This window comes from Gopherus evgoodei, chromosome 7 (genome assembly GCF_007399415.2).
Source record: "Gopherus evgoodei ecotype Sinaloan lineage chromosome 7, rGopEvg1_v1.p, whole genome shotgun sequence".
In the NCBI taxonomy this organism is placed as follows: domain Eukaryota; kingdom Metazoa; phylum Chordata; order Testudines; family Testudinidae; genus Gopherus; species Gopherus evgoodei.
In genome coordinates this window covers 69,115,871-69,142,047 of record NC_044328.1, presented here as the reverse complement: position 1 = coordinate 69,142,047, position 26,177 = coordinate 69,115,871, and the positions used below count along the sequence as shown (strand labels likewise).

General features: G+C 43.6%; 1 protein-coding gene across 1 annotated transcript in view; it reads right to left on the bottom strand.

Annotated features, from left to right (window-relative positions):
- Nucleotides 1–12,502: 12,502 nt before the first annotated feature.
- The window catches only part of ERCC6 (ERCC excision repair 6, chromatin remodeling factor), an 82,166-nt gene continuing 68,491 nt past the window's right edge, over nucleotides 12,503–26,177 (bottom strand). Inside the window, exons 14-20 of the mRNA XM_030569100.1 lie at nucleotides 24,343–24,462; nucleotides 22,222–22,316; nucleotides 19,573–19,718; nucleotides 18,751–19,476; nucleotides 17,947–18,148; nucleotides 16,570–16,648; nucleotides 12,503–16,082 (exon numbers count right to left, since the gene is read on the bottom strand). Coding sequence (XP_030424960.1) covers nucleotides 15,651–16,082; nucleotides 16,570–16,648; nucleotides 17,947–18,148; nucleotides 18,751–19,476; nucleotides 19,573–19,718; nucleotides 22,222–22,316; nucleotides 24,343–24,462 — 1,800 coding nt within the window. The 3' untranslated portion in view covers nucleotides 12,503–15,650. The remainder of the gene's footprint in view (nucleotides 16,083–16,569; nucleotides 16,649–17,946; nucleotides 18,149–18,750; nucleotides 19,477–19,572; nucleotides 19,719–22,221; nucleotides 22,317–24,342; nucleotides 24,463–26,177) is intronic.

Here is a 26,177-nt window from a genome sequence, read left to right as displayed (position 1 = left end):
GGGAAGAACAATTTACATTAGACAAATTAAATGAAGAAAAATTATAAACTATTGGTACAAATTGAAAGGGTAATGGATAATTAGGTGAGAACTGAGTAGAGCAAACAAGACAGTCTTCTGGATTCAGCGCTGACAGGGACTGGTTTCCGCTGACCTCCTGCATCCAGTAGGCGGCGAACCATGTTTGTAGTCCACCTTCTCCTAAGGGTTCCGTGGGCAAAGATGTTGTGAGGAAGGGCAGTATAACCTGTAAAACAGAATAATAGGAGCCCTGCTCAGGGGCATTAGTTTGTTTATTAAGAACTACATTTGCTGAGCCAGTTATGATGAACTAGCTTGTGACCGAGGGTACCTGTAGCCACTAAGTAGGTGTTAGGGTACTTGCCGTCCCGGAGAATGGTGGTTTTTATAGGTTTTCGATGGCCAGAGGCTTGGGGTTCTGTAAGTCAAATCAGTTGGCCGGTGTTAAACATGGGGGACCAAGGCGGCTTAGGTGTAGGTGAAATGTGAGGCCAGCGAGAGTAACTCTTGTTGAGTGCGATAAGTACCTGGGGTAAAAATGAGCCCCCGTTTTTAAAATCAGGGTTGGGGTTTGCTGTTCGCAACATAGTTTTAAGGAGTGCAATTTTTTGCTCTACCACACCATTACTTTGAGGATGATATTGAGTATGGATGTGAAAGGAAGCCCCCCATCCGAAAATGAGCTGTTCAATGCTTTTGCTGGTAAAGGGTGGTCCACCATCTGCTTGGACTTCAGTGGGAGTGCCCCAGGCAGCTGCTGTTTGCTTAAGAGCCACAGCGACAGAAGCAGCATTGGTTTTATTAAGAGGAACACAAAAGGTTTGTCGAGACCCCAGATCGACAGTAACTAAGGCTTTTGGAAAACGACGAGCACCTGGCAAGGGTCCTATTAAGTCAACTTGCCACGTACTACCTGGGGCAAAGTGTTCTGCAGCATATGCAGAGCGCTCATATCGGGGACGATTCATAGTTTTTACCTGCACACACTGCAAGCAGGACTGAACAATGAGCTCGCACTGACTGCGGCTAACATCAGGCTTTTGGTTAGAAAAGCTAGATAACAGGCTGTACAATTTTGTGGGTGATAAGTGTCCCCATTCTTCGTGAAGCCAGTGCAACAGCGGGTCTGCCTGTACGGTGGGATTTGCCATATGAACTTGGGAGAGCTCTCTCATTCTTTTATCAAGACTGGAATGCAGGGGGTTAGAGTCTGGTCGATGGGAGGGACAGTGCGTAACAAACCAAGGGTGAGAGAATTTACGAATTAGGGCAAAAATTTGGTCCCACAATTTAACAAAAGCTGAGGGAGCGGCTTGCTCAATTAAAATGTCTAAACAAAATTGAGAATCGATACCTAAAACAACTTGCTTGTTGGCAGAGTGGGCATTACCAACATGTTGGGCAGCTAAAAGAACGCCCTGCACCTCGCATTCTTGTGCAGAGCAGGAGGGGGGCAGCAACTGCACATTAAAGTGATTACATGTGGAACAAAGAACTCCTGCCCTAGGGGATGGTGAGGTGCCCCTGTCAGACACAACCCAGGGATCATATTTTACTTCAATGAATAATGGTTGGTGAAGCGGGGGGGCTAAGATGTTATCGCTGGGAGTTAGGGTCCATGCCTGCCAAGCTACCTCAACCTGGAAACATAGAAGCTGCCAGGTGCAAGTAGTGCCATGAAACTCGGGTGGAGGGGTACTTGTAAACCATGGGATTAAATGAACACATGGTCCAGACAGGGTACCTGGGATAGGGAGTTGGGACCAGTGACGCGCACTGGATGCAGCCAGTAGCATTTTTCCCACTAGACCATAGTTGTACTGGGGTCCAGACAGGCGATGAGCCCAATTGTAAATAGCATTACCATGTTGCAGTACAGTGAACCCTACATGGTGTTTTGTAATAAACAAATTGATGTTGAGGGGTTCTTGGGAATTAAAACGGGCGAGGTGGGGGTTAGAGGCGAATCAGCCAGCTAGTTTCTCTAAGCTTTGTTGTGCTGATGCGTTCCATACTTCTCGGGAGCGTTTAGAAGAGAGAGAGCTTTGTAGGATTTCTAGGTTAAAAATTAGCCGTGCCGGGATATATTGGCGGTGATAATTAAGGAGACCTAATAGCTGCTGAAGCTCTCGTTTATTTTGTGGAGGGGCTTCTGTCCAAGGGTCTAATACACTGGCTGGGGCTTGGGTGGGAGTGGTGGGAGTGAACTGGAGTCCCAAGAATGAGAATTGCTGGCTGGCCTGCAGGTGGCTCTTTGTTTTATTAATTTGCCACCCATCTGCTTCTAATGCATCAATTATCATTTGCGTGGTACTTTGAACAGCTTGTGGATTAGGCCCACAAATGACAATGTCATCTACATAGGTTAGCACATACACATCCTGTAGGGGTTTTACCTTTTGTAATGTGATATTGAGATGGGACGATGCAAGTGCAGGAGAATTACAGAACCCCTGTGGGCAAACTTTCCATTTATATTGGACGCCCTTAAAAGCAAAGTTTAAGATTCCTTGTGTGTCCTGGAGTGGGATTTGGTAAAATATATCTTTTAAATCAAGAGTACATGCCCACTGATTACTTGCATCGCTTAGTTGCCGCTGTATTTCGGGAATGGTGGCAGAGCTGGAAAATGCGATAGGCTTTACACGGCTGTTAGCTTGTCTGTAATCAATGACAAGGCAATATTTAGAGGGATCGCCGGGCTTGGGAATACCCCAACCCGCGGACAGAAAGGTGGATGCAGTGACCCTTTCTATTTTTTTTTTCTTCTAGAAGCTGAGTGAGCAAAGCTTCAATAAGGGGAAGCCCTTCGGATTTTGTGGGAATAGGGGAAAATTTCCATGGCTGGGAGTTAACTACTTCGGGGGTATAGGGGGAATGATCACCTACGGTTATAGGGAGGGCTGGCAGAATTTGATCATGCAGTTTAAATTTTTTAATATCTGAGACACCTAGCAGGTTTTTTGATCCCAACAAGGCTTTTATTTTTCTTAGGTATTTTCTGTGGGCAATTTTAACCCAAACCACGGGTTTTTCTTGTACTGCATTGAGACCTTGAACAAACATAAAGGAGCCAGTAGGACAGTGGGGAACGTAGGGCTCAATAACGCTAATTTGAGCTCCAGTGTCTAATAAAAAGGAAGTGGGGGTGTCACCGTTAACTAACAGGGTGGCGTATGGGCGTTCATCGGTGGGATCTTTAATTTGGGCCGGGCAGCATCCGGCCCCTATTTGTTTTTTGTCCTAACATAGTCCTCCCAATTTTTCCAGCCTAGCTGTTCGGCTACATTTTGCTGCTCTTGGTTTGACATTTTACGCAGGGCTTCTTTGGGGATCCCTTTGTTAAGAAGGAAGCCGAATAGTGCCCGTTCAGCTTTAGTTCGCTCAGGATATTTTTGGGGATTAAACTGACTTTTTGGAGGGTTTTTTGGTGGTGAATCAACTGGGAGAACAACAGGCGGGGGTGGCAGTAACAACTTAATTTTACTAACCACTTCAAATAACGTTAAGATGGGTCTGCGAACGGCCGCATGCAAGTGCAGCATGGCACCGGTGTCAGCTCCAAAGGGGCAGCTTCTAATGCCAAATTAACCGCCTCTGCTGAGACAGGAATTTGGGTGGGATCAGTAACGTATATAAAGGGTGTGGCCACCAATTGCTGTTGAATAGTTAAATTAAGTGGATTTTGTATTGGATCCCACAGGGCTATGGAAGCTCCTGCAATTGCCCATATTAGATCGTGTGGAGTAACTAAGATTCCCGGAGGGATATATAATCCTTTAAAACTGCCTTTCATTGCTAAAATGGCAGCTGCCGGGGTGGTAGGTGGCCAAATGCGATTATTTAATAAAGGGTGACCCGGCAAGCCTCATGCCCAATTGGCCATTTTGGCTAAGGTGCCGGCCTCCTCGAGGTCCACCAGTTCTGCTCCGTGTTCTAAGGCTAGCCGCCCGACCCAAACCATGGATGCCTCGTCGGCTTTTCGTTGCGTTTCCTTTAAAAACTCTTTAAGTTCGGCCTTAGTACGTGTTCGCAGTTCAGTAACCTGCGTGGTGTTGCCTGTTTGTGCGTCTATTTTAGTTTTAGTTATTGCAATAGGCAAAGCTTCCGCTACGGTTTCAGATTCTGCAAATTCTGGGGCTGTTGGCAGAACTGGATACAGAGGAGTTTTAGGAGCTTCATATGGGAGTGGCAAAATTTTCCGAGAGGGACTTGGGGGGGGGTAGTGATGGGCTCTACCTTTTCTGTCTTCTTTTCATTATTACCTTTAGGAGAGCCTGGGGCTGCCTGTTTAGCTGCAAACATTGTGCCTCCATGGAGGACAGAACACAGATCGAGGGCCTTGCATATCATGCTAAACAGGACGGAGGAAACATCCTCAGATTTATATTCATCGGGTCGCAATTTTTTGGTTTTCTTAATCAAATTTAATTCTTTTATCATTTGGCATAATAATTTATGTGCCGGATCAGCAGGTATTACCCGAGGTGGGGGAATTAATTTGGAAACGGTGCCTCCAGATTTTTTAACAATGCGGCTACATTCTCTCCAAAGTTGAGAGGGATCTGCAGCACCGAGGTTTTCCACAGTCTCTGTGCACTGAGGCTGCAGGGAATAATCGGCTGGCTGACACCTAAAGCTCGGGTGGCACCGAAGGAGGCAACCCATATCTGCCAGGGTTAATGGTACAGTATAATCTTTTAGAGTTTTGCCCGAGCCAAGAGAACAGATCCATTCTATTTTTGGATTAGTCGAATTTTGGCTAGTAAGAAGGTGAAACTGCAAATGTTGGAACTGTTCAGTTTCCTTATCTGCGCGATCTGCAGTGTGCCATGGGCATGGCCCAACCTCCATGCATCCTGTTCGTGACGCCATGTAGATTGCCACGTACTTTTAGGAGCGAAAGAAAAATGCAGAGCTGTTATTTACCAGGCTGCACGTGGCAATAGACTGTATAGGTAAGGGATGCAAGGAGGGTCTGGGTCACGATGCAAACTGCAGGCACGCACACAGCTAAAATTAATTAATTAAAAGTTTTATTGGGGATAGTTACAAGGGGTAAGGGAGCAGTGTATGATTAGCTAATAGGGTTAATGGAACTTAAAACATACAATGGCTAAAGTATTTACTATTAAACAATATTTATAAACAAAGATGCAGTAAACAATATTTATAAACACGAATGCAGCATTTAGTAATAACCAATACTTACGAATACAAACCAACTCATAACGACCGGCAAACGTAGAAACTCTGCTTAAAACACGTGAGCTAAGAGAGGCTTCGAGGTGATCAGGCTCGGTTACAGGTGTGTACAAGGTACACAGGATTCGTTTTTCTTTCTCCTCTTCTGCCTGCACATGGCAGACCAGCCTAAAATACCCACTATGACATCATAGAAGTGTCATAGGGGACGGGGCCCAAAAACTGTGTGTGTTCCTTTCTGATTGGTTCAAGCAAAGTTTACACCAAGTAGGGGAGCAGGTGCCTGAAAGTCTGGCTTCGCCCCCCAAAGGTGAGGAAATGCATATAGTTCAGAATGTCTTTAACACTAAATGACAAAGGAAGAGGCCAGGGCAATACCGGTATGGGCAAGTCTTTTAGGATGCAGACAGGAACTTATCTTAACAGTTGTATAGGAATCCATGCTCTTCAGAAACACTGTTCACTAATCCGTCACAGCTAATTGTCAGTCACATTAAAACAAAGCCAGGAAAAAGAAAATATTGATGAGGATAACAACAACATCTCACAGTCGCATAGCACCACTCAGCCTGACATTTCTCAGGGGTGTAAGAAATCATACATGTACAACAGCACTGAAATGCAGCCACTTCTGGGATGGAGTTTGGCAGACGGACAGGGAACATCGCAGTAGATGGGAATGATCTTTTTGGCCAAAGTTGTAGAGGCAAATCCCTGCTTTTGTGAGAAGAGTCATGGGATCATTAATGTCTATGCTGAAAGGAGATAATCTAAAAGCATGTTGTCTTAGGGGGGATCCTTCTTAGCATGGCATCACATGCTGTGTATCACTTAGCACATGCCAGCACAAAGCTAGTCTGTATTCATAGAATCATAGATTAAGGTTGGAAGAGACCTCAGGAGGTCATCTAGTCCAACCCCCTGCTCAAAGCAGGACCAACCCCAACTAAATCATCCCAGCCAGGGCTTTGTCAAGCTGGCCCTTAAAAACCTCTAAGGCTGGAGATTCTACCACCTCCCTAGGTAACCCATTCCAGTGCTTCACCACCCTCCTAGTGAAATAGTGTTTCCTAATATCCAACCTAACCTCCCCCACTGCAACTTGAGACCATTGCTCCTTGTTCTGTCATCTGCCACCACTGAGAATAGCCTAGCTCCATTCCCTTTGGAACCCCCCTTCAGGTAGTTGAAAGCTGCTATCAAATCCCTCCACTCTTCTCTTCTGCAGACTAAACAATCCCAGTTCCCTCAGCCTCTTCTCGTAAACCATTTTTGTTGCTCTCTGCTGGACTGTCTCCAATTTGTCCACATCCTTTCTGTAGTGTGGGGACCAAAACTGGACACAATACTCCAGGTGTGGCCTCACCAGTGCAGAATAGAGGGGAATAATCACTTCCCTCGATCTACTGGCAATGCTCCTACTGATACACTCCAAAATGCCATTTGCCTTTTTGGCAACAAGGGCACACTGCTGACTCAGATCCAGCTTTTCATCCACTGTAATCCCCAGATCCTTTTCTGCAGAACTGCCACTTAGCCAGCCGGTCCCCAGCCTGTAGCAATGCCTGGGATTTTTCGGTCCTAAATGTAGGACTCTGCACTTGTCCTAGTTGAACCTCATCCAATTTCTTTTTCCTCAATCCTCCAATTTGTCTAGGTATCTCTGTATCCTATCCCTACCCTGCAGTGTATCTACCTCTCCCCCCAGTTTAGTGTAATCTGTGAACTTGCTGAGGGTGCAATCCATCCCATCATCCAGATCATTAATGAAGATGTTGAACAAAACCGGTCCCAGGACTGACCCTTCGGGCACTCCACTTGATACTGGCTGCCAACTAGATATCGAGCTGTTTTTATCACATATTACTTACATGTGGTGTGTCCTGCCCATGTTTCTAACCTATCTTGGTCCTTCTGTACTATTTCTTAATCCTCAATATTGTTTGTAATTCCTCCTGATGTCGTATCACCTCTGAATTTCATTAATATGCTTCTTATTGTAATGAACCACTTGTAATGGGTAAGAAGCGGAAGCATCTGTGGGAAGGGAGCTTGCCTGTAAAATAATATCTACTTACTGCAATTAGGATGATCTGAGTTTTCACTAGGTGATATAAGTCAAGTACTTTGAGAGTCAGATGAAAGGTGCAATTTAAGTGCATAGTATTATCGCTGGGTGGGGGTATTTGCATAGGCATGGCAAGGGTGGAGTCTGAGCAGGGAGCTTTGTGGGGATTTCCTACCTTTTTTGGTAATTGGAGGATTTTGAGGCGACAAACATGGCTAAAAGGAACTGCACATTAGGGATGGCTGTAAATCAAATGGCTGTATTAGAATACCAGGAAACTTCAGAACACAAACCCAGCTCTGGTTCCAGATCTCACGGCTGACTGGCTCCTTTTTGGCTTTTGGTCTGAAACAAATCCCAGGCTCTGGGCATCACTGAATATCACAGGCTTTAGCATGTGGCTCCAGATCCAAATTTTGCATTGGGAGCAGTAAGAGTTACCTGTGCCCACTATACAACCACTTGTGGGACTCCTCCTCCAGAGAAATCCCCAGCTGAAGAGATCAAGCTGCTTTCTATGCCACTGGCTGGACTGTAGCTCCGACCTCTTTGTTGTGAAGTTAGCCTTCAGAACAGAAACTGGATGCTAGGGCTACGTCTGTTCTTGTGATTTCACCAAATATTACTGGCTATTCTCTCCTCTTTCTCCCGTGCAAATATCCCACTTTCCTCAGCTGCCTGCTTCTGGTAGCTGGTCTCTTCCCGGCTCCCACTGAGAGATGGAAACTCTGCCAACCTCTCCATCCAGGGATGCACTGCCGTCTTGGGACTTCTCTACCCTGGGAGATTACATCTTGTTAGAATACAAGTAACACTAATGGTGTTAAACACAACACAGCAGTCAATGTAGACAAGGTCTGCCATGCTCAGCGTTCTGCCATCTGCTTGTGGGCCCACTCATTAACCACAACCAGCTAGATTAGAAACACAACAGTTCTTGTCTATGCTGAGGGACAGACCCTCAGCTGGTGAAAACTGGGGTCACTCCATTGGCATCAATGGTTTATAGCAGCTCAGGAGCGCATGGAGTGCTTAATATTAGATTAGTTAATGTTCTATAACACCATGCAATTTCCCAGAGCCCTTGGGGATTGTACATTGTGAGCCCTATTTGAAACAAGATGCTTTCTCCAGTGGTCTGAGAAAAGCTTGATGTGAATTTCCTTGTAGGTTTTTTTTATTTTATTTAGCAAGCTGGTAACAGCTAAGTTATTGAGAAGGCCTTTTTGACTTCAGTTAGCATTAGGATCAATTTTGCTGGAGCACCGGCAGTTGCCATTGATTTCCATGGGCGTTGTGGCAGCTCAGCACTTCCAAAGTGCTGTGGAAAGGCTCCCATTGTTCCAGTTTCCACAAGGTCCTGGGCCAGGTGCTGCTAGACCTTTCCTGTCATTGCCAAGAGTCCTGACTTCTGGGGAAACCCACAATGAACGTGAGATAGAGACCCTGTAACTTCCCCGTTACACTGGGAATTTCATATTCAGTGTAAGTGTAACCCACTGGTCAATGTGTGTTATATGGCCCGCTCAGTGCCCGATCTACAGAGGATGAGTCTGTTACAACCCCAACTATAGAACCTGGCTATTTTGCTCAATCCATAGTAACTCATGAAGATTACTGGTTCAATCTCTGGTGTTGGCCATGATGGCGCTGCCACACCACTGTTAGAGGTGGTAGCCAAGAAGTTCACACAGGGCAGAGTTAAGGTTGTTTGAATGCCTTAGCTGTGCATTTTCATCCCACAGCACATTTGAATTTCCTTTGAGGGTAATGTTGACTAAGTTCTGAGTTTATAGTGCTTGGTTCTGGTGTAATTACAACATTTCTGTAATGATTATTACCCTTAAGTTAGTTACATACTTTCAACCTTAATTTCATTTTTGCATAGTGTGTTTTCTAGGAAAGAAGAAGAGTGCAGCTTGCTTTCCTCTCTCTGGGCCTCCCAGCAGCCATTCCCATTCTCCCTTCTGTCTCTGCTGCATAGCCCTGACTCTTCACTAGCCCATGATGCATTCTTCTCTCTCCAAAGAGAGCAATTGTCTGCTTGAGCAGTTCACTTGACCTTTTCTGTGGGGATAAGGGGCAGCTTCCCTTGTGGCTGGTGCAGCCAGGGCACAGTACAAACACCATCAGCTCTTCCGACCATAGCTTGACACCTCACCCCAGAGGGAGACAGGCACTGGCCTGTCAGGCTCTCTTCAGCCCAACAGCTCCCCCAGCAGGGAGGTTAGACTAATCTCCTCCTCTCTGCTTAATAAAAGCACTTTGCTCAGAGTCCTCCAGAAGCACTAACCCATAAAGGCATGGCTGAAGGAGCAAGACTCACACCACATTGGTAATTTAGAATGAGGCAGAAGTGCTGACATCACCTCAATCCCTAGAACAGCAACTCCTTAGTGGGTAGTAGGTGGAGAGAACTGGTGAGATAAGAAGAGTAAATTCAGTATTTAGTTTGAATGGGAATGGATAAGAGAATAAGGGGCCCTAAATGAGTGTTTTTACCACATCTGCTACCCTTCCCTGTGGAGATTTGCTCCCAGCTCTAGGTTTGCCAGTACATCCTGGTGCTTCACTAGGGTTCTTAAAAGAACTTTAGAAGCATCAATTAAATCTTCAAATACCCCTGTAATGGATTCACAGGTCTCCAAGTGCTTTACAAAGGAGGTCACCATTATCATCCCCATTGTACAGATGGGGAAACTGAAGCACAGGATGGTGAAATGACTTGCCCAAGGTCATTCAGCAGGCCAGTGGTGGAGCCAGGAGAAGAACTCAGGTCTTCCGAGTCCAGTGCTCTGTCCCCTAGGCCAACGGATAGAAATTCATTCTTCAAAGAAACCCACCAACTCTGGAGTAGATTGCTGTGGTTTTTTAACAGCTCGTAGTGACAGTGTAAGGTAGGCAGTGAACAACAGCGTATTCAATTGAAACTTCAGGGAAATTTAAGACGGCAGAACAATTACTTGAGCTGGAATTTGGGGTCAACTCTTATTCTAGGGATAAAACTGACATGGGCTCTTTCATGGTAGCTCCTTTTACATTGTATCTGACATCACAGCCAGCAGCCCAGGTGCCCCCTAACACCATGAGGGGGCATTGGCTCACTCCTGACAAAAGAAAAAGTGCTTCCTACTGAATCACTAGCACTACTGCCTGCAGCAGCTGGGAGATTTCCCAGGAATCAAGTCGTGCTCACTTTGAGGATGTGACAGATCCACAGTCCAAGCTGGAACATTAAATAGATTCCACAAGGAATCAGCCCTGTACACAAGGGGACTGCAAGATGAAACACATTGTCCCCCTTTGGTGCTATTTATTCGTATACCCAGCTCTTTCCCTTAACACTAATGCCAGCCTCCTCTATTAGAGGAAGGTATTACCCTTTCTTTGGAAGAGCTCTGTCTGCGTTCCCCATTTACTCTGTGTTTTCTCTGCCCTTGTTTTTAAGGCCATCCTGTTTTAACAATTTCATTTTGACAAGCTATCAATCCTTTTCATAACTTTCCCCCAGAAGATGCAGCTTTGCTGGATATGCGATAGCTGCCAAGATGTTTTTCTCTCTGAAAGCTTCCTTAAGAGGCAGGAGACTTCTCCTGAGAATCCAGCTGAGAAATACACAATATTCTTCTTACGGCATCATATCTTGCCTTTGTTTCTTGCAGCTTTCAGGCTCTGCATTTCCAATCTGTTGGAAAATGTTCACAACATGGTGCTACCAACAGGGATTCCTCTGTGGTATTTCCTAACAGGCATTTGTTTGCATATCTCTTTAACGAATGGGTTTCCTTTATGCTCAGTCTCAAGAAAAAGCCAGAAAATCTCTCCAAAAAAAAAAAAAAAAAAAAAGAAGACTTGTGGCACCTTAGAGACTAACAAATTTATTTGGGCATAAGCTTTTGTGGGCTAAAATCCACTTCATCGGATGCATACAGTGGAAAATACAGTAGGAAGATATATACACACAAAGGTGCAGTGGAAAATATAGTAGGAAGATATATATACACAGAGAAATGTTCCTTCCAGTGCTGTCCAATGTTCTCTCTGTATACATATCTTCCTACTGTATTTCCACTGCATGCATCCAATGAAGTAGGTTTCAGCCCACGAAAGCTTATGCCCAAATAAATTGGTTAGTCTCTAAGGTGCCACAAGTACTCCTTGTTCTTTTTGCTGATACAGACTAACAGGGCTGCCACTCTGAAACCTCTATCCATAAAGAAGCTCTCTGTGCCTCTTCTGGTTCTGTCAGTATCGTGTATGGGACCACATTTACACAATATCAAGCTGAATTAGTTAGTAGATATGGAAAAATGGATTCAGTTGAGCTAATCCAGATTTACACCAGTATAATTAAGAGCAGTTTCTGACTCAGTTATCTTTATACTGCCATCATCAGACATTGGGTATCAGAAGTAGCCAAAACCCAACGTGTTATGAATAGGGCAGAATGAGGACAATGTTCAATATCTCCTCACCTCAAGGTTTCTGAAAGTACATTACAGAAGCTATACAGTATATGGAGTCCAGCTGACCAAAAAACCCCAACAAGGTCATCCTGTGTAAAAAGCATTTTATCGGCAAGAGAAAACCCGACCGGAAGCAGGCATAAAAGACATTTCCCAAATGTTTAAAGAGCCAGAGCTGTCAGTAACACAACTGCTTAATTATTTATTGTGTTGGGAAATGGACAATTACAGTCTCAGATCCAAAACATACCCATGGAAATCAGAGAAACTGTTGGACTTGTCTAGGATTTTAGTATGTACCTGCTTAAAGAGATTATATTGCATATTCTGGGAAGAGTGAATGCCAATAATTGACATGGTGGACCCCATGGGCCATATCCTCAGGTGATGTAAACTGGCATTGCTCCATTAACTTCAATGGAGCAGTGCTGATTTGCACCGAGGATCTGGCCCACTTCACAGCAAACTCTGTAGCTGTAATGATTTAGCGGGAGATTTTTCAGAAGTGCCAAAGGGGCTAAGGAGCACAAGTCTAGTTAGATGCTTTTGAAAAATCTTCCCCCCTTATGCAAGGAATTCCACTAAGACTGGTTAAAACTAGTCACAATCAAGTAGTCTTGGGATTATAGCAGACAAATGGAGGTGATCTATGAGTAAGGCTACAATTTAGTCACTGGTATTTTTAGTAAAAGGTCACAGACAGGTCATGGACAATAAACAAAAAGACTGTCCATGAGTTTTACTAAAAATGCCCCTAACTAAATCTTAGGTGCTGGGGGAGGCGCTCCAGCGGATGCTGCTCCTCGGGGGCGGGGTGCTCTGACAGTTGCTGCTGCTCCTGGGGCGGGGGGAGTGGCCTGTGGCCCCACCGCCACCAGTGCTCCGGGTAGGGGGTAGCCCATGGGCTGCCCCGGGTCCCACTGCTGCCTCTGCTCCTCTGGGGATGGCCTGGGGCACTGCTGCTGCTCCGGGGTAGCGACCAGGACTTGTTGCCTGGGGCCACCACAGCTGCTCAGATGGCCCTGGGGTCAGCCACTGCAGCTGTAGAAGTCATGGAGGTCCCAGAAAGTCATGGTATCCGTGAAAGACTTGCAGCCTTACCTAGGAGTTTTGTCATGCCGATTTTTAGACAATTTCACAGAAGAGGTGCAGAGGGGAAAAAACCACAGTCATCAAAAGGTCACACTGCAGCAGCAGCTCCTGTCCCACTGGGCTGGGTCTGACTGCCCAGTGTGCAAGGTCACAGTGCCATTCAGGTTTGACATATCCGCTCCTCCAGCTCCAAACCAGAGTGGCACTTGAAGCCGTTTTTAATTTAAATTGATTTTAACAACTTTGTATTAAACTACCATGTATTCAGCTCCTGTTGCTAGAGTTTCAAGTTCAACTGAGTGACAATCATTTTTGGTGGTTCTCTCAAACACACGAAGTCCAAGGACAGTGACTACAGACACAATCATAAGTACAAAGTCTTATCTGTACTACAAGTTTTATTAACACAATAAGTAAAGTTAGACTTACCCATGCATATATAAACGCTGCAAAAAATCCATGCAAGAACTAAGACTACAGTCATACTCACATCCTGAAAGATATTCTAGGGTCTGATGGACCTCTCAATAGATGATCATGATGATTTCTGCTGGGGTTTCCAGTGGGGTCTTTCTACTTTTACCCAACCAGAAAGCCTCTTATATAACTTAACCCCCAAAATCTGGAAGTCTCTTGGAAAAAGTTTGCTTTTACTACATTTTATTACGTTCATAAAAGTTGAGGAAATATAAAAGCATGTACAGCTCCTTTTACATCACGAACACATCAGAGGAGAGAGAGCTATAAACTTTCCTCCCTCTAATACAGGAAATATGCCTTTAAGAATGAAAGCAGTATGTGATACAGGGCACTCAAACTCTTTGTTAAGCACCACAGAGAAACACTTAATTCCTGCAGTTTCAATCAAAATCAGCATACAAAAAACTTTAAAGGAAACTGGAAAAAAAAAGGTTTGGTTTTGCCCTTTTACTGTTCTTTCATTGTGCATGAAGTCAGACTCAACATTTTCTACACATTATTGCATTAGAAATATCAGCTCTTTGGTTCCCTTTCTTCACGGTAAGTCCTTGGCAAGTTTAGAGACTTTGTCATAATAGCCTGCAACCTGAACTGCAGCAATCCCTCCTCCAAACTGAGTGTGGAGGAGATGACAGTTCTTGGCAAGTCAGACTCAGTAGTCTCTCTCATTCCTTTGTGTGGGAAGGCACTGCTGTAACTCAAGTGTGGCATCGCTATTCTGGTAATGGAGTTCCAATAAGGATCTTTCAACAAAGAGGGAAGCAAGAATCCAGTATTTCTAGGCTAATACACAAGCAGAGGAAAGCCTGTTTGGAATAAACTCTACAGCCATCTTTCTAAATCACACTGGAGCAGGAAAGTAAAACACTTTATTCTTGCTTCACCATTCACCTTTAAATTTTGCTTGTACTTGCAGCTTAACTGTTAGTTAATAGAAATTGCTTATTACTAATGAACTCAAATAAAACCGTGCAGTTGATCATCTTTGCCCGTCTTCCTATAAGGGGAGCCACTGACTACATTTGGTTATTCCTAGTTTAAATTATACAATAATGTTTTAGTTGTGCTGCAAAGAAATGCAATTTTCTCATTTTGGCATTGAGCTCTATCACTTTTCCATTAAAATCTGTCTCTGTAGCATATTGGTATCTTGCAGAGAGACTCAAGGTGGCAGTGGTGGAAATAAAACTCAGGTTGACTATAGTGAATCCAGTTCTTTCTTCCTGTAAAGGAAATTCATGTTCATTTAGTGCTGGTTTGGAAGCTACGGAGATAGAAGTTTTCTTTTGATCCACAGAACAGGTACAACAGGAATTCTTCCCCATACACCACAAATGTGCCTCAGCCCTGACCCAAAAGGACCATGCCAGCAGTGTGAGGGCAGTTCATTCTCCATGGCTAGTTCAGTTCTTGGTCAAGACTGAAAACAAGTCACAATTAGCACCAATTTTGGTGAGACTGTGATGTTACAGAGGCCGTAGAGGCAACTACCAATCACCGACTACTAGACTTACTTCTTACTATCACCTTGGTTTCAGTGGGACTCCTCATGGTAGTAAGTTTTACACCAGGCAAGTGCTCTGGGACTTAGCAGGATCTGAACTGGTGATTTGAAGGTAAAAGTATACTATAACCCGTTACCAATCTGCTGACACATCCAGATGCTCTGCCTGGCTCTTTATTTTTGCAATTAAACCTTCATGGCAGTAGACTTTAGTCCAAGTATTTAGTGACATACATCAATTACAGGCAAAAAGGAAAGCAGCAACTCTAAAAACAAATTTTCAACATTGATGAAAGTCTCTCATAATGATTCTTGATACTGTGTTGGTACAAGTTACCTTTTTGTACCCACCTAAACTGTTTATTATTAATGCTTCTGTTCATTGGTGTAATGTGCACCCCATCATGACCAGTCAAGTAATATACTGAAAATCAGACAGACTGAACTTCACAGAAATTGGATAAAAATCTGAAAACACGACAAAATCCACGGCTCTTATTGCAATAAAACGTTAATACATCTGTTCCACAGCCCATCTACATTAAGATTTTTTTAAAATAAAAAGTGCTGCTATTTTGTATTGTTTCAATTGTGAGGTAGATGCCACTTTTTATATATAAAAAGAGTAAACAGGAAGTTGGTCCGTTATGTCTCCAGTGAAACATACTTAAGTGCTGCACCAGGTACAGTAGAAGTCAGTAATTAAAATATGTACACAAAATGAAACAGAAGCCTCCAGTTTAAAAGATGAATAGAAAGTCTTATGGAGCAGAGTTTTGGCCAAGTACACACAGATGCACTCCTAATCAAAGGGTCAACGGAATTCTGGCTTTAGTTTCCAGACACCTTCACCATTTGGGCTTCTATGGAAAGTACAAAGATTTCTCAGAAGTTCTCTGAACACACAAGACTGTGCTGCTGACAGCTTGGATTCAAACTCCTGCAGTATCTCCTGAGTACTAGCCTCTCCGTCCACATGAGCCTGGAATGCTATAAAGTTTCGTACATCCACTAGCAATTCGTCATGTTCCGTCGAAGTTGGGAGTGGAGCAGAAGCCTGAAGATTCTCATCGCCGTCATTCTCCATCCTCTGTGGTAAAATAAGGTGGTTTCTAGCCCTCATCTTAGCTAACAAAGATGATGAATCTAGTGTGCTGGATGATGATTCGCCTGCTTCGAGTTTCCCGTCAAAATGTACACTGGAAACATTTTTCTCTACCTTCTCTTTCCTTATTATATCAGCATCCTGCAAATAAACACAGACACTATAGGAAAAGTTGGAGTTTGAGATCCATGGAACCTATTCTTAGTGAATTTGCCTGCCATTCAGGCTTACACAAAAACAAACCAAACCAACCCAACCTCAACAAACTGCAGGAATTAATTAGGTGAAATAAAACATGTCAGAATCAATGTTTGCTAACTTCACAACTTGAATATGTATTTCAGTTGTTGGGAAGCTAAAATAACTACTCTTGAACCAGAGTGAGCATAGCAAGATGAAATGAAAGACTGGTGCAACTGATTAAAGTGAATTTGATGATTCTTTCTCAAAATGTAAGATCAAATCTGCATGTAATTCAAAGCCTAAAACTTTTGGAATTCTACATACAGAGAATGGGAATTATTTATGAGACATATATCCTAAATAGCAAAAGTTAAGCTAGAATGTTTCAACTAAATCAACTAATACTCATGGAAAAAATAAAGTACCACCAGTTCTTGAGCTTTACCTTGCATCTCTTTCCAGGAGATATAGTGGAGGAATTTGGGATAAGCAAAGTAGGATTCCTTTTCTGACCAAACCTACTCCTAAAAAAACATGCAAGAGGAGTAATTTATTACAGTATCTCTCCTAAATATGAATTGTGACACTTTGTAGGATACTTTGGTTGAATACTCCAAGTATTGTGGATCTTATCACCCCTTTAGTGATCAATGAGAAGAATTTCTTAGAATTTACAGACCGAGGGGTTCTCATATACAGGATACAATTGTCACTATCAGAGGCCCAAGAGCAGTAGGAAGCTGTATCCTAGTACACACAACAATTTACATTTATATAGGCCTTTCATTCCAAAGTAGTCTACAACTTCACCCACCTCTAGTGTAAAATGCAGTAGCAGTTTAAGATGGCAACGACACACATGAATTTGAGACTGGAAGTGAAGACTTACTGTATTCAACTGAAACTGCAATGGGACTTTTAGTTAGCACCATATAATCTGACATTCACACTAGAATCTGACACCCAAGCTAACATGGAATATGACACAGGATCCTTCAGGCTATGAGAGCTCAGGACTTTGGTTTTATGTCCCATTGGAAGATGGTGGGGAAGATCCTGGCACCCACTCCATCCCCGCTATGCCATTTTAGTGGTGCAAAGGGCACAGGTAATTGAGTTACAAAAAGTCAGCCAATAGGCTACTTGTACCTGACACCCCTCCACCCACTGCAGTGCAATAAATATTCTGAAGGGGGGGGCATGGCCAGAGAGCACTGCTCCCCCCCCTCGGAATCCCTGAATGGTAGAATGGCCCCTAGAAGGCTGCTCTGACTTGTGCTGGTTGCTGAATTTGCCCCAGCTGTACCTAGGAAAGGTACATATGTTCCCCTTCCGAGGTGTGCAGAGCTAGCTAAGGCACACCTAGGGATCTCGACCAGTAACTCGGACAGCACAGCATTTGTAGCACCTTGCAGGTTTCCCATCCAGGTACTGATCCAGCTTGAAGCTGGCATAGTTTGAATGATCACAACCCCAGAATGGTACTTTCGTTAATATGGACCCTTCATTGATTCTAATTATATCTTCATCTCTTAACTATATGTGATGAGGAGTAACATTTTCAAAAGCGCCTAAGTGACTTAGGGGCTTAACTCCCATTTTCAAAAGTGTCTTAGGCACCTAAGTAAGCTAATATGGGAAAATGGGACTTAAGTGCTTTCGAAAATTTTATCCGAGACCTAATATTTCAATACAATTCGTGTAATCAGCCCTGTATCTCATTTATAGTTTTTGAAGTAAATCCAGAGCAAATAGCTAGCACAAAAACCAGACTATGTTAACGGCTCCCTCTCTGGAGAAGCCATGTGGGTACTAATCTTACTTTAGTCCGGATGGTGGCCCAGTCAGACCATTGTTGCCTGTCCAGGTTGGCACACCAGAAGCTGCTCCTAAACATCGCTGTCGGGAGATCTTTAAGGCTCTCAAGGCATCCTGGGCCACTCGGGTTGCCTCTGCTTCCACTAGCACATAATCTGGATTGGAAGCCTCCATAATAGCATCATGTTTCATCACACTGTGTACTCCTAGCAGAGTACGTACAATGGGGAGGAGGTGGAAAGAACGTGTAAGAATTAAGCAGTGAACTTTTAAAAAAACCTTAATTCATTTTTACACTGACAGTGGAAACAGTCAACATTTCAATACATCCATTTATAACAGATTCCTATTATATCAAGTGAATTGAAGAAACTTGCAACATAATAAACCACTTCTATTGCCGTTAGGGCATCAAAATTCATTCATTCATACTGGATCTCCCAGTTGTTAGTGCAAATTAGGAAGCTTCCACTGTATTGCTAGATGTAGGTTAAATCCATTTGAGCAACTTTATCTTCAGTGGAACTCCCAGTTAAGTGAAACTCAGTTACCTCCCTTGGCACCAGTGTTTCCCACCATACTGCTGTCCCACTTATTACTTTTGCCCAAAGAGACCTGTGGTTGTTTTCACTAGATGAAGATTAAATCACAAATATTTTCAACAGATCATTTACATTAAAGAAAATGTTTAAAAGTCATCTATTGTATTGTAGCTGCTAGCAATTACAATAATGGAAACCCACTTGTGTAGACTTTTCTATACTTTTTCCTAGCCTGGCATTGTTGTGCAAATCAATAAAAAAGTTACCTGATTTTTTGAAAAGTCTCTCCAAGACATAATCATCATTCTTCTTTTGTTCTTCCTCCTCCTCTTGGTTGTCCTTTCTGTATTGCTTTTGTTTCACCAGATATGGGATGCGTTCCCCTTCAAATCTGGCCCCTTTGTGATGTTTTGGATTTTTAGGGTTATTCTTGTAGCCCTCAAGTGTCAGCGTATCCATACTGTGTTTAGTTTTTGAGGTGCGTTTGTGAGGATTATTACTTAGCTGTTCATCTTCAAACTTACCATTCTGATTCCCCTGGGAGCTCTCTGTCTCACATACAAGACCATAACTGCTCTCAATACTTACAGAAGGTGCCCCACGTATTTCACCAAATAATGCAGAGTTTGAACATTTCACATTCTCTGAAGTCCATGCATTCCCTGGCAGAGCTTGGAATACAGCCCCCTCGGCTGTTTTCAAACTTTTCTCCTCATCTTTAATCAGTGAAGCTATGTTATCTGTAGCTTGTGTACCAACTTTCACAGAACTGTTTTGGTTGAAAGTTTCCAAGTTTCCTTTGGTTTCTCTAACTGGCTCTATTGTTTTAGAAGAATACATTAAATGGCTTGCCAAGGAAGAATGTGATGGCTTGTCATATTTAGGCGAGTTGTGCTCCTTAAGATGCAGATCACCTTTGGAAGCACCATCAGCTGGCTTTTTAAGTTTACGTTTTAGTTGGCGTTTCGGGGCTTGAACATCTGAACCAGTACCTGATATAGGTATGAAGTTAAATAATAATAAACATTTTGCATAATCTCTTGTACAAATTCTAGATTTCACAGTTTAGGTAAAATGATTTCACGTACCTGCAAAAATAGCACTAGTTTCCGTCCCTTGAGACCCGTCGGGGCTGGTCAGAGTGAAAAGTTCGTAAAGATCGTTGGATTTGAAAAAGCGCCTTTGTTTTGGGTCTTTCAATACTCTGTTTGTTAAAAACTGTTTGAAGATTTGTCTGGAAAAACAAAATAAAATTGTACCATTGGCATGAAACAATGTCTAGCTATGTTTAAGTACTGAATACAGTGCTCAAGCAGAAAACTTTATCATCATGAATTTTACCCTGCAGAACAATTAAGTGGTGGGAAGATGATGTTTGTTTTACAAAGACAATCTGAGCTAGTAAGTTTTAAACAACCCACTAAATTGTTAACCATAAGAATTTATTGCATTTCAGCAATCCCATAACACACGAGGTACCCACCATCCTGAAGTGTCCTATGAGACTTCATTTATTCTAAGTAGTAAATAACTTCACAGCTAGAGGGTTTTTTGTACATTAAAACTGAAAAACCTGCATATGTATACCACACAGCATCAGGAAGCTCTGTGAAAGAAGAGGGCGCGATTGTCAAAGTGATGAAGTTTAAATGGTATGATGTTGGTTAGAGAGGCAACAAATCACATAGGCAGTGCAGCAGCACAGAGCCCGACTGTCTGCTGGTGTGGGCTGGACTACCCCACAGGGTGGAAGACGATCAAGAGCCCATCCAGAGGGACTGGGTGGAACAGAGTCTGGGGGATCTAAGCTGCCAGAACACTCCATTCAGTAGTGGTAGATCTAGGCTTCTGTTTAGCATTAGTCCACCCCTGCAGTTAGGCCCTGTTTGTACTACTGTATTCAATGGCAAGCTACTAATATCCTTTTCCAGTCCACAGTAGGATGGCCTAATAGGGTTCTAAAATAGTTCTCAAACCATTCCCCCTTGTCCACACCACAGTTTTCAACATAATTAGTACCTTGTTAACACTGTGCAGGGAAACTGTGTTATAGCCCTGTTAGCAAAATCTGTGTTCAAGACAGGTCACATTAATATGGTTTTGAACTACAGCATAATGTAATAATAATTATAATAATTCTTATCTAGCAGAGGATTTCAAAGGTGTTTACAATAATCTATTAAGCTTCAAAAAACCCCATGCAGTTGGTCAGTACTACTGCCATTTCACAGATGGGGAAATGGAGGCAAAGAGAAATAAAGTTGCTTACTCAAGGCTCAGAGTGAGTCCATCACAGCTTTCTGAAAAGAACTGAATTTCTGATGGCTGTTCTAACCCTTAGATCAGACCCCACTTCCTTTGTGTGGTCAGGGTTAGTCAAACTGAACCAATGTTTGTCAGTGGGAGGCGAGCCAAGTAGCAGCGGAAGCCTTGTGTCTGTGTGGTGAAGTAAATAGCAAGTGCTCTCCGTAAGTGCGGTATTGGATTATTTAGGGCTTTTCATTTATCTGCCTTTTGAAAGAAGATGTTCCCTTTGTGAAGAGAAATGTACATCCAAATGAGGCTGAAGTACCTAAGTACATTCATTTGGAGTTCACATTAATGGTGTGATTACAATAACTGAATGGTGAAGCAAACTAAAAAAGTAGTTTTGATTTAGAAGTGTATATGTTTTAAGGGGTTTGGATGCATTTTAAACATACATCTGAATATTAACCAGTTCTTCATGGGGACTTATTCATTTTGATATTTGTAAAATTAATAATTTGGGGATAGAAGCAAAACTATAAAGTCTGGTGAGTGGCTATTCTGTTTTTTATACTATGTATCACATATCACGCATAATACTAGAAATCTGATTGATTTCAGACTATATACCTGCAATAGCACTCTCAGGTAAATATCAGGTTTTGGCAGGTAAAGGAAAAGAAAATAATTTAAAATGCATTTATTTTATAACATTGAAATTGGTTCTATACTGACAGCTGTGTGGTGTACCACTGCATTCTGTAAACTTGTACTCATTCAACTACCTCAGTGTCATTACACAACTCTGTTGACAATGCCTCAGAATTAGCAGATTCCAGCTCACTTGTTTATGGCTGCAATGGCTATGCACGGCTAAGAGAAATAAAAAAAAGCAGCAGCCTTCCTTTTGTAATGAAAGTAATTTGATCTGACTGAATAAACATAGGGAATAGAGCTGTTAAGAGATTATTTTTAGTAGCAGTGGGTTATGTACTTATGCTTAAGGTCCATTTCAATTTTTCTACAGCATTCTCCTTGTTCAGAATAAGAAAATACTTGCAGAGTCCTATTTAGAATACTAAATGGTGTAACTCATTATGATTTACTAAATATACAAAGGGATTGCTATAAGGGGCAAAAATGAAGAACAATTTTTAATTGCATAGGTGTGGCCCAGCGCAACGTGTACTGGATTAGGACTCAGGACTCCTGCATTCTATTATTTGCTCTGCCATTGGCCTACTGGGTGACGTCATTCACCTCTGTTCCTTAGTTTCCCTATCTATAAAGTAGAGATAATCATACCAACCTCCTTTAAATTGCTATGAGATCTACAGATAAAAACGCTCTGGAAGAGCTAGGTATTATTATTACTACACGCTTGAGTAAAGTTGCAGTCATGATTACATTTTTGCAGGATATGGACAAGTCACTCCAACCGTTCCTCCTCCAGCACAGTTCAGGTATCAGTGAATATTGGTCCTACTGACCTGTGGTAAATCTTCTCTTCAATAGTACCTGCAGTAAGGAGCCTGTACACAGTCACTTGTTTCTTCTGGCCTATTCTCCAAGCACGCTCTCGAGCCTAGAGCATAAAGATGTGTTTAGCAGACCCAACCTCTGGAAGCAAAGGGCTGTATTCACAGGGAGCTATTGATACTACTATGTATTTTAAATCTACTTTGAAAATTTAACAAATAGTTCAAGAGATTATAATGATCACATTTCTAGACTGATAGGAAAAAACACAATTCCATATGGGCCAGCTTCCTAGAACGATAAGACTAGCAACCATATCTACAATCTATGTAAAATTTCAGCAAGGAACCAGCATGTGATCTAACCATGTTTTCCCTTGGATAAACTTATCTCCAATTTCAGAAATCAATTGTACTTTATTCATGTGCATTCCAACAGTTTTTTCCTCCTCCATGATTTACCTTGAAACTTGAAGGTCTTACAAAATATACTCTATACAGAACAACTCAGGTCACCCAGACCATCTGTGAAGGGAGTTTCGTAGGGCTGTGCTGATGGTCTAGTGGAGCTACATTATTTCCCCTTTTTCAGACGGGTAAGTCCCTAACTTGCATTTAAAGATATCCATAGAGAGACTGAATGCATTTCCCCCACACCATATGAACATGCATGCACTCTGAGAACAAAAATCCTGCATAGTAATTTTATTTAGAAATGTGGCTATTTTACACATAGCCCAACTCTTTCAGAAAGAAAGTTGCAGTGTATAAAATATAATCTCAGCATCTAATGGCTTTACATGGCTTAATTTACAATCACATAGGAAACTACCATGCTGACATGGATGTTTTTAAATGATGAATTTAGGGAATGCAGCCCCCATCAGACACATAAGAAAGCAGAGGAATTTCAAAGTACCGTGTATACTCATTCATAAGTCAAATATTTTTAGTAAAAAAGGGAAGCACCAGAGAAGGGGGTCAGCTTATGAACAGGTATAGAGAGGGAGAGGTGGGACACAGCCCCTCCCCCCAAAAGAGGCAGCACAGCCAGCAGAGCCAGAAAGGAAGAGGTGGGGCCAGAGTCTCTGCTTCTGGCCAGGCTGCTCTCCCTCCAGCCTCCGAAGCAGCTGCAGCCAGCCGCGCCGCCCCACCCGAGCACGCTGCAGCTGTACTGCCCAGCCCAGCCTGCTGGAACATGCTGCGGCCATGCCACCTGGTCTGGCCCGCCGGAGCAGGCTGCAGCTGCCCTGCCCAGCCTGCTGGAGCAGCTCCAGCCAGGTCAGAAACATCCTCCCCGGCCCTCCCCAGATAAGGTGGGAAGGGGTGGGATGGGGAGAGCATGGGGGTCCCAGGCTAGGGTCATGTGGGAGATGGTCACAGAGGTTACTCACCCTCCTCTCCCCCCCCCCCCGCCAAAAAAAAAAAAAAAAATTCCTCACCAGTTGCTGTCCCGGCCCATCAGGGTAAGCGGCTGGCAAGCCGGGACACTTTGTTTACTTAGGTTTACCTCTGTGCCTGCGGACGCGAGGTGAACAAACCATCTCGGCCCACCAGCGGCTTATCCTGATGGCCCGGGAGCCAAAGTTTGCTGACATCTGAATTATAGGGTCGGCTTATGAACGGGTCATAAAAACTTTTCTATTTTTACTTATCCATCTTACAGGGGTCTGCTTATAAATGAACCAGCTTATGATCTAGTATACATGGTAGTTTTTGGATGCATGGGCTACTTTGATATTTGGCTAGAAACCATGTTCAGATTAATAAAAAGTATAATTTACTTTTTAAAACAATGCTAAAGCCTCTGCAGATTCAGATAGCAGTCGGTGCTGTTTTGAACATTTATCGTTCATTCATTCTGCTTATTAAATACATTTCTAAGGTGTTCTGATTAGGTACTACAGTTTATCTTTAAGGGGAAAAAAGGGACATAGCAGTTCCCCTGCCATGCGAGATTGTGAAAGCTACAGGAAAGAACAATGAAATCTTTCAAACACCTGCAATGCTGAAATAGAAGCAGCATAACACTGATCTCTCACTAGTTATTTAAAAGAACTTAAATTACCTCTTTCAATCCTCATTTTTATTTTAAACTTAGCTGTTAAATGATACATTCTGAGCCAAAAATACCTGTGTGTCTGTACTGGGATTCCAGTCAGGATCATAGATGATAACTCTGTCAGCACCTGTCAGGTTGATGCCAATACCACCTACTCGAGTTGTAAGAAGAAAAACAAAGATGGACGTATCCTGTAATACATGCAACACAAGATAGGATTTAGCAAACACCCCAAGCTAGAATGTCTGAAGTAGTGATGCTCTTGTCACATTATTTTCTTGGATGTATTACACACTTTTTTAGTTAGGGGGTTAATTTAGTTTCAACATGTACTACAGAAGTGAAGACCATCATTAATAATCCAGAGACCCAGAATCCAATCACAACAGACAAGTTATTCCATAATTGACCACCACAGGGTTTCTTGCATCTTTCTCTGAGGCAGCTGGTGCTGGTCCCCATTGGAGAAGGGATATTGGATTAGATTGCTCATGGAGCTGATCCAGTCTGGCAAGTCCTATGTTCCTAAATGAAAGGTGCTATGGAAGCAGAAAGTATTCCCTCTCCACGACTTCTGGATCCACTTTACAAGTCAAATAATTATTTTTTCAAATGGTTACCTATCTGTTTTAGGGTGTTATAATATCACTCATCACCACTGTATCTGAGCACCTTCCATGTAAAATGGATGGGCAATATTGAAGCCCTTAGTGGACTTTTCCCATTTTAAGGTTAAAAATCTCAACCTTCAGTTGGCTTTACTGTCGGTTAGTATGGTTCAGGCCTTTTAATTAATTTTTGCTGAGGGGAGGGCAGCTGGAAGGGGGTATCTGTGTTACAAGTGCCATTCTTGCTATGGTGGACTCTTTTTTTAAGAAAAGTTTTGCAATGTTTACTAAAGATGATCACACTCAGACTGAGTACATGCCCACTGGTCACTAGATGCATATTTGGAGTGGCTGGCTCCTTCTGCTGCTATGGCTATATTCTATTTTTAGCATGTTAGCTCTAATTGAGCCAGCGTGAGTATGTCTCCTCGAGCTGGGAATCACATCCCCAAACTCAAAGTGTAGACACACCCTTAGTGAGGAGCAGTGTTCTCTCTAATTTTTCCCTCCTATGTGTGGAATGAATTTTGTTATGCGCACCAATATGGAAGAAATGTGTGACACATCACCTTCATATTGGTGCACATAACAAAATTCATGCGATGGGTGGGGCTGAGGGGTTTGGCGTTTGGGAGGGGGCTCAGGGTTGGGGCAGAGGGTTGGGGCGCAGAGGTATGAGGGCTCCAGCTGCGGGTGAGATCTCTGGGATGGGGCCAGGGATGAGGGGCTCAGGGCTGGGGCAGAGAGTTGGAGTGCAGGGGTGAGAGAGTTCTGGCTGGGGTGCAGGTTCTGGGATGGGCCAGGGATGAGGGGTTTGGGATGTAGAAGTGTGCTCTGGGGCTACTATGGGGAGAGAGGACTCCCCCCCAGCAGCACCTGGGCTGTGGGGGGAGAGGTGCCTCTCCCTGCCATGGCAGCTCTGGGGCTGGGGCCGCAGGATAGGTGCCCTCCCCTGGCTCCCGCAGGTCCGGCTGGGGCTAGGTTCAGGGAGGGGTGCCCTGGCCATGAAAGGTGTGGGCTGGGCCCGGCCTGGGCCGCCTGGGTTTGCACTGCGCTGCCCCGGCTGTGGCTGGGTTCAGGCTGCGCCGCGCTGCCCCGGCTGTGGCTGGGTTCAGGCTGCGCCGCGCTGCCCCGGCTGTGGCTGGGTTCAGGCTGCGCCGCGCTGCCCCGGCTGTGGCTGGGTTCAGGCTGCGCCGCGCTGCCCCGGCTGTGGCTGGGTTCAGGCTGCGCCGCGCTGCCCCGGCTGTGGCTGGGTTCAGGCTGCGCCGCGCTGCCCCAGCTGTGGCTGGGTTCAGGCT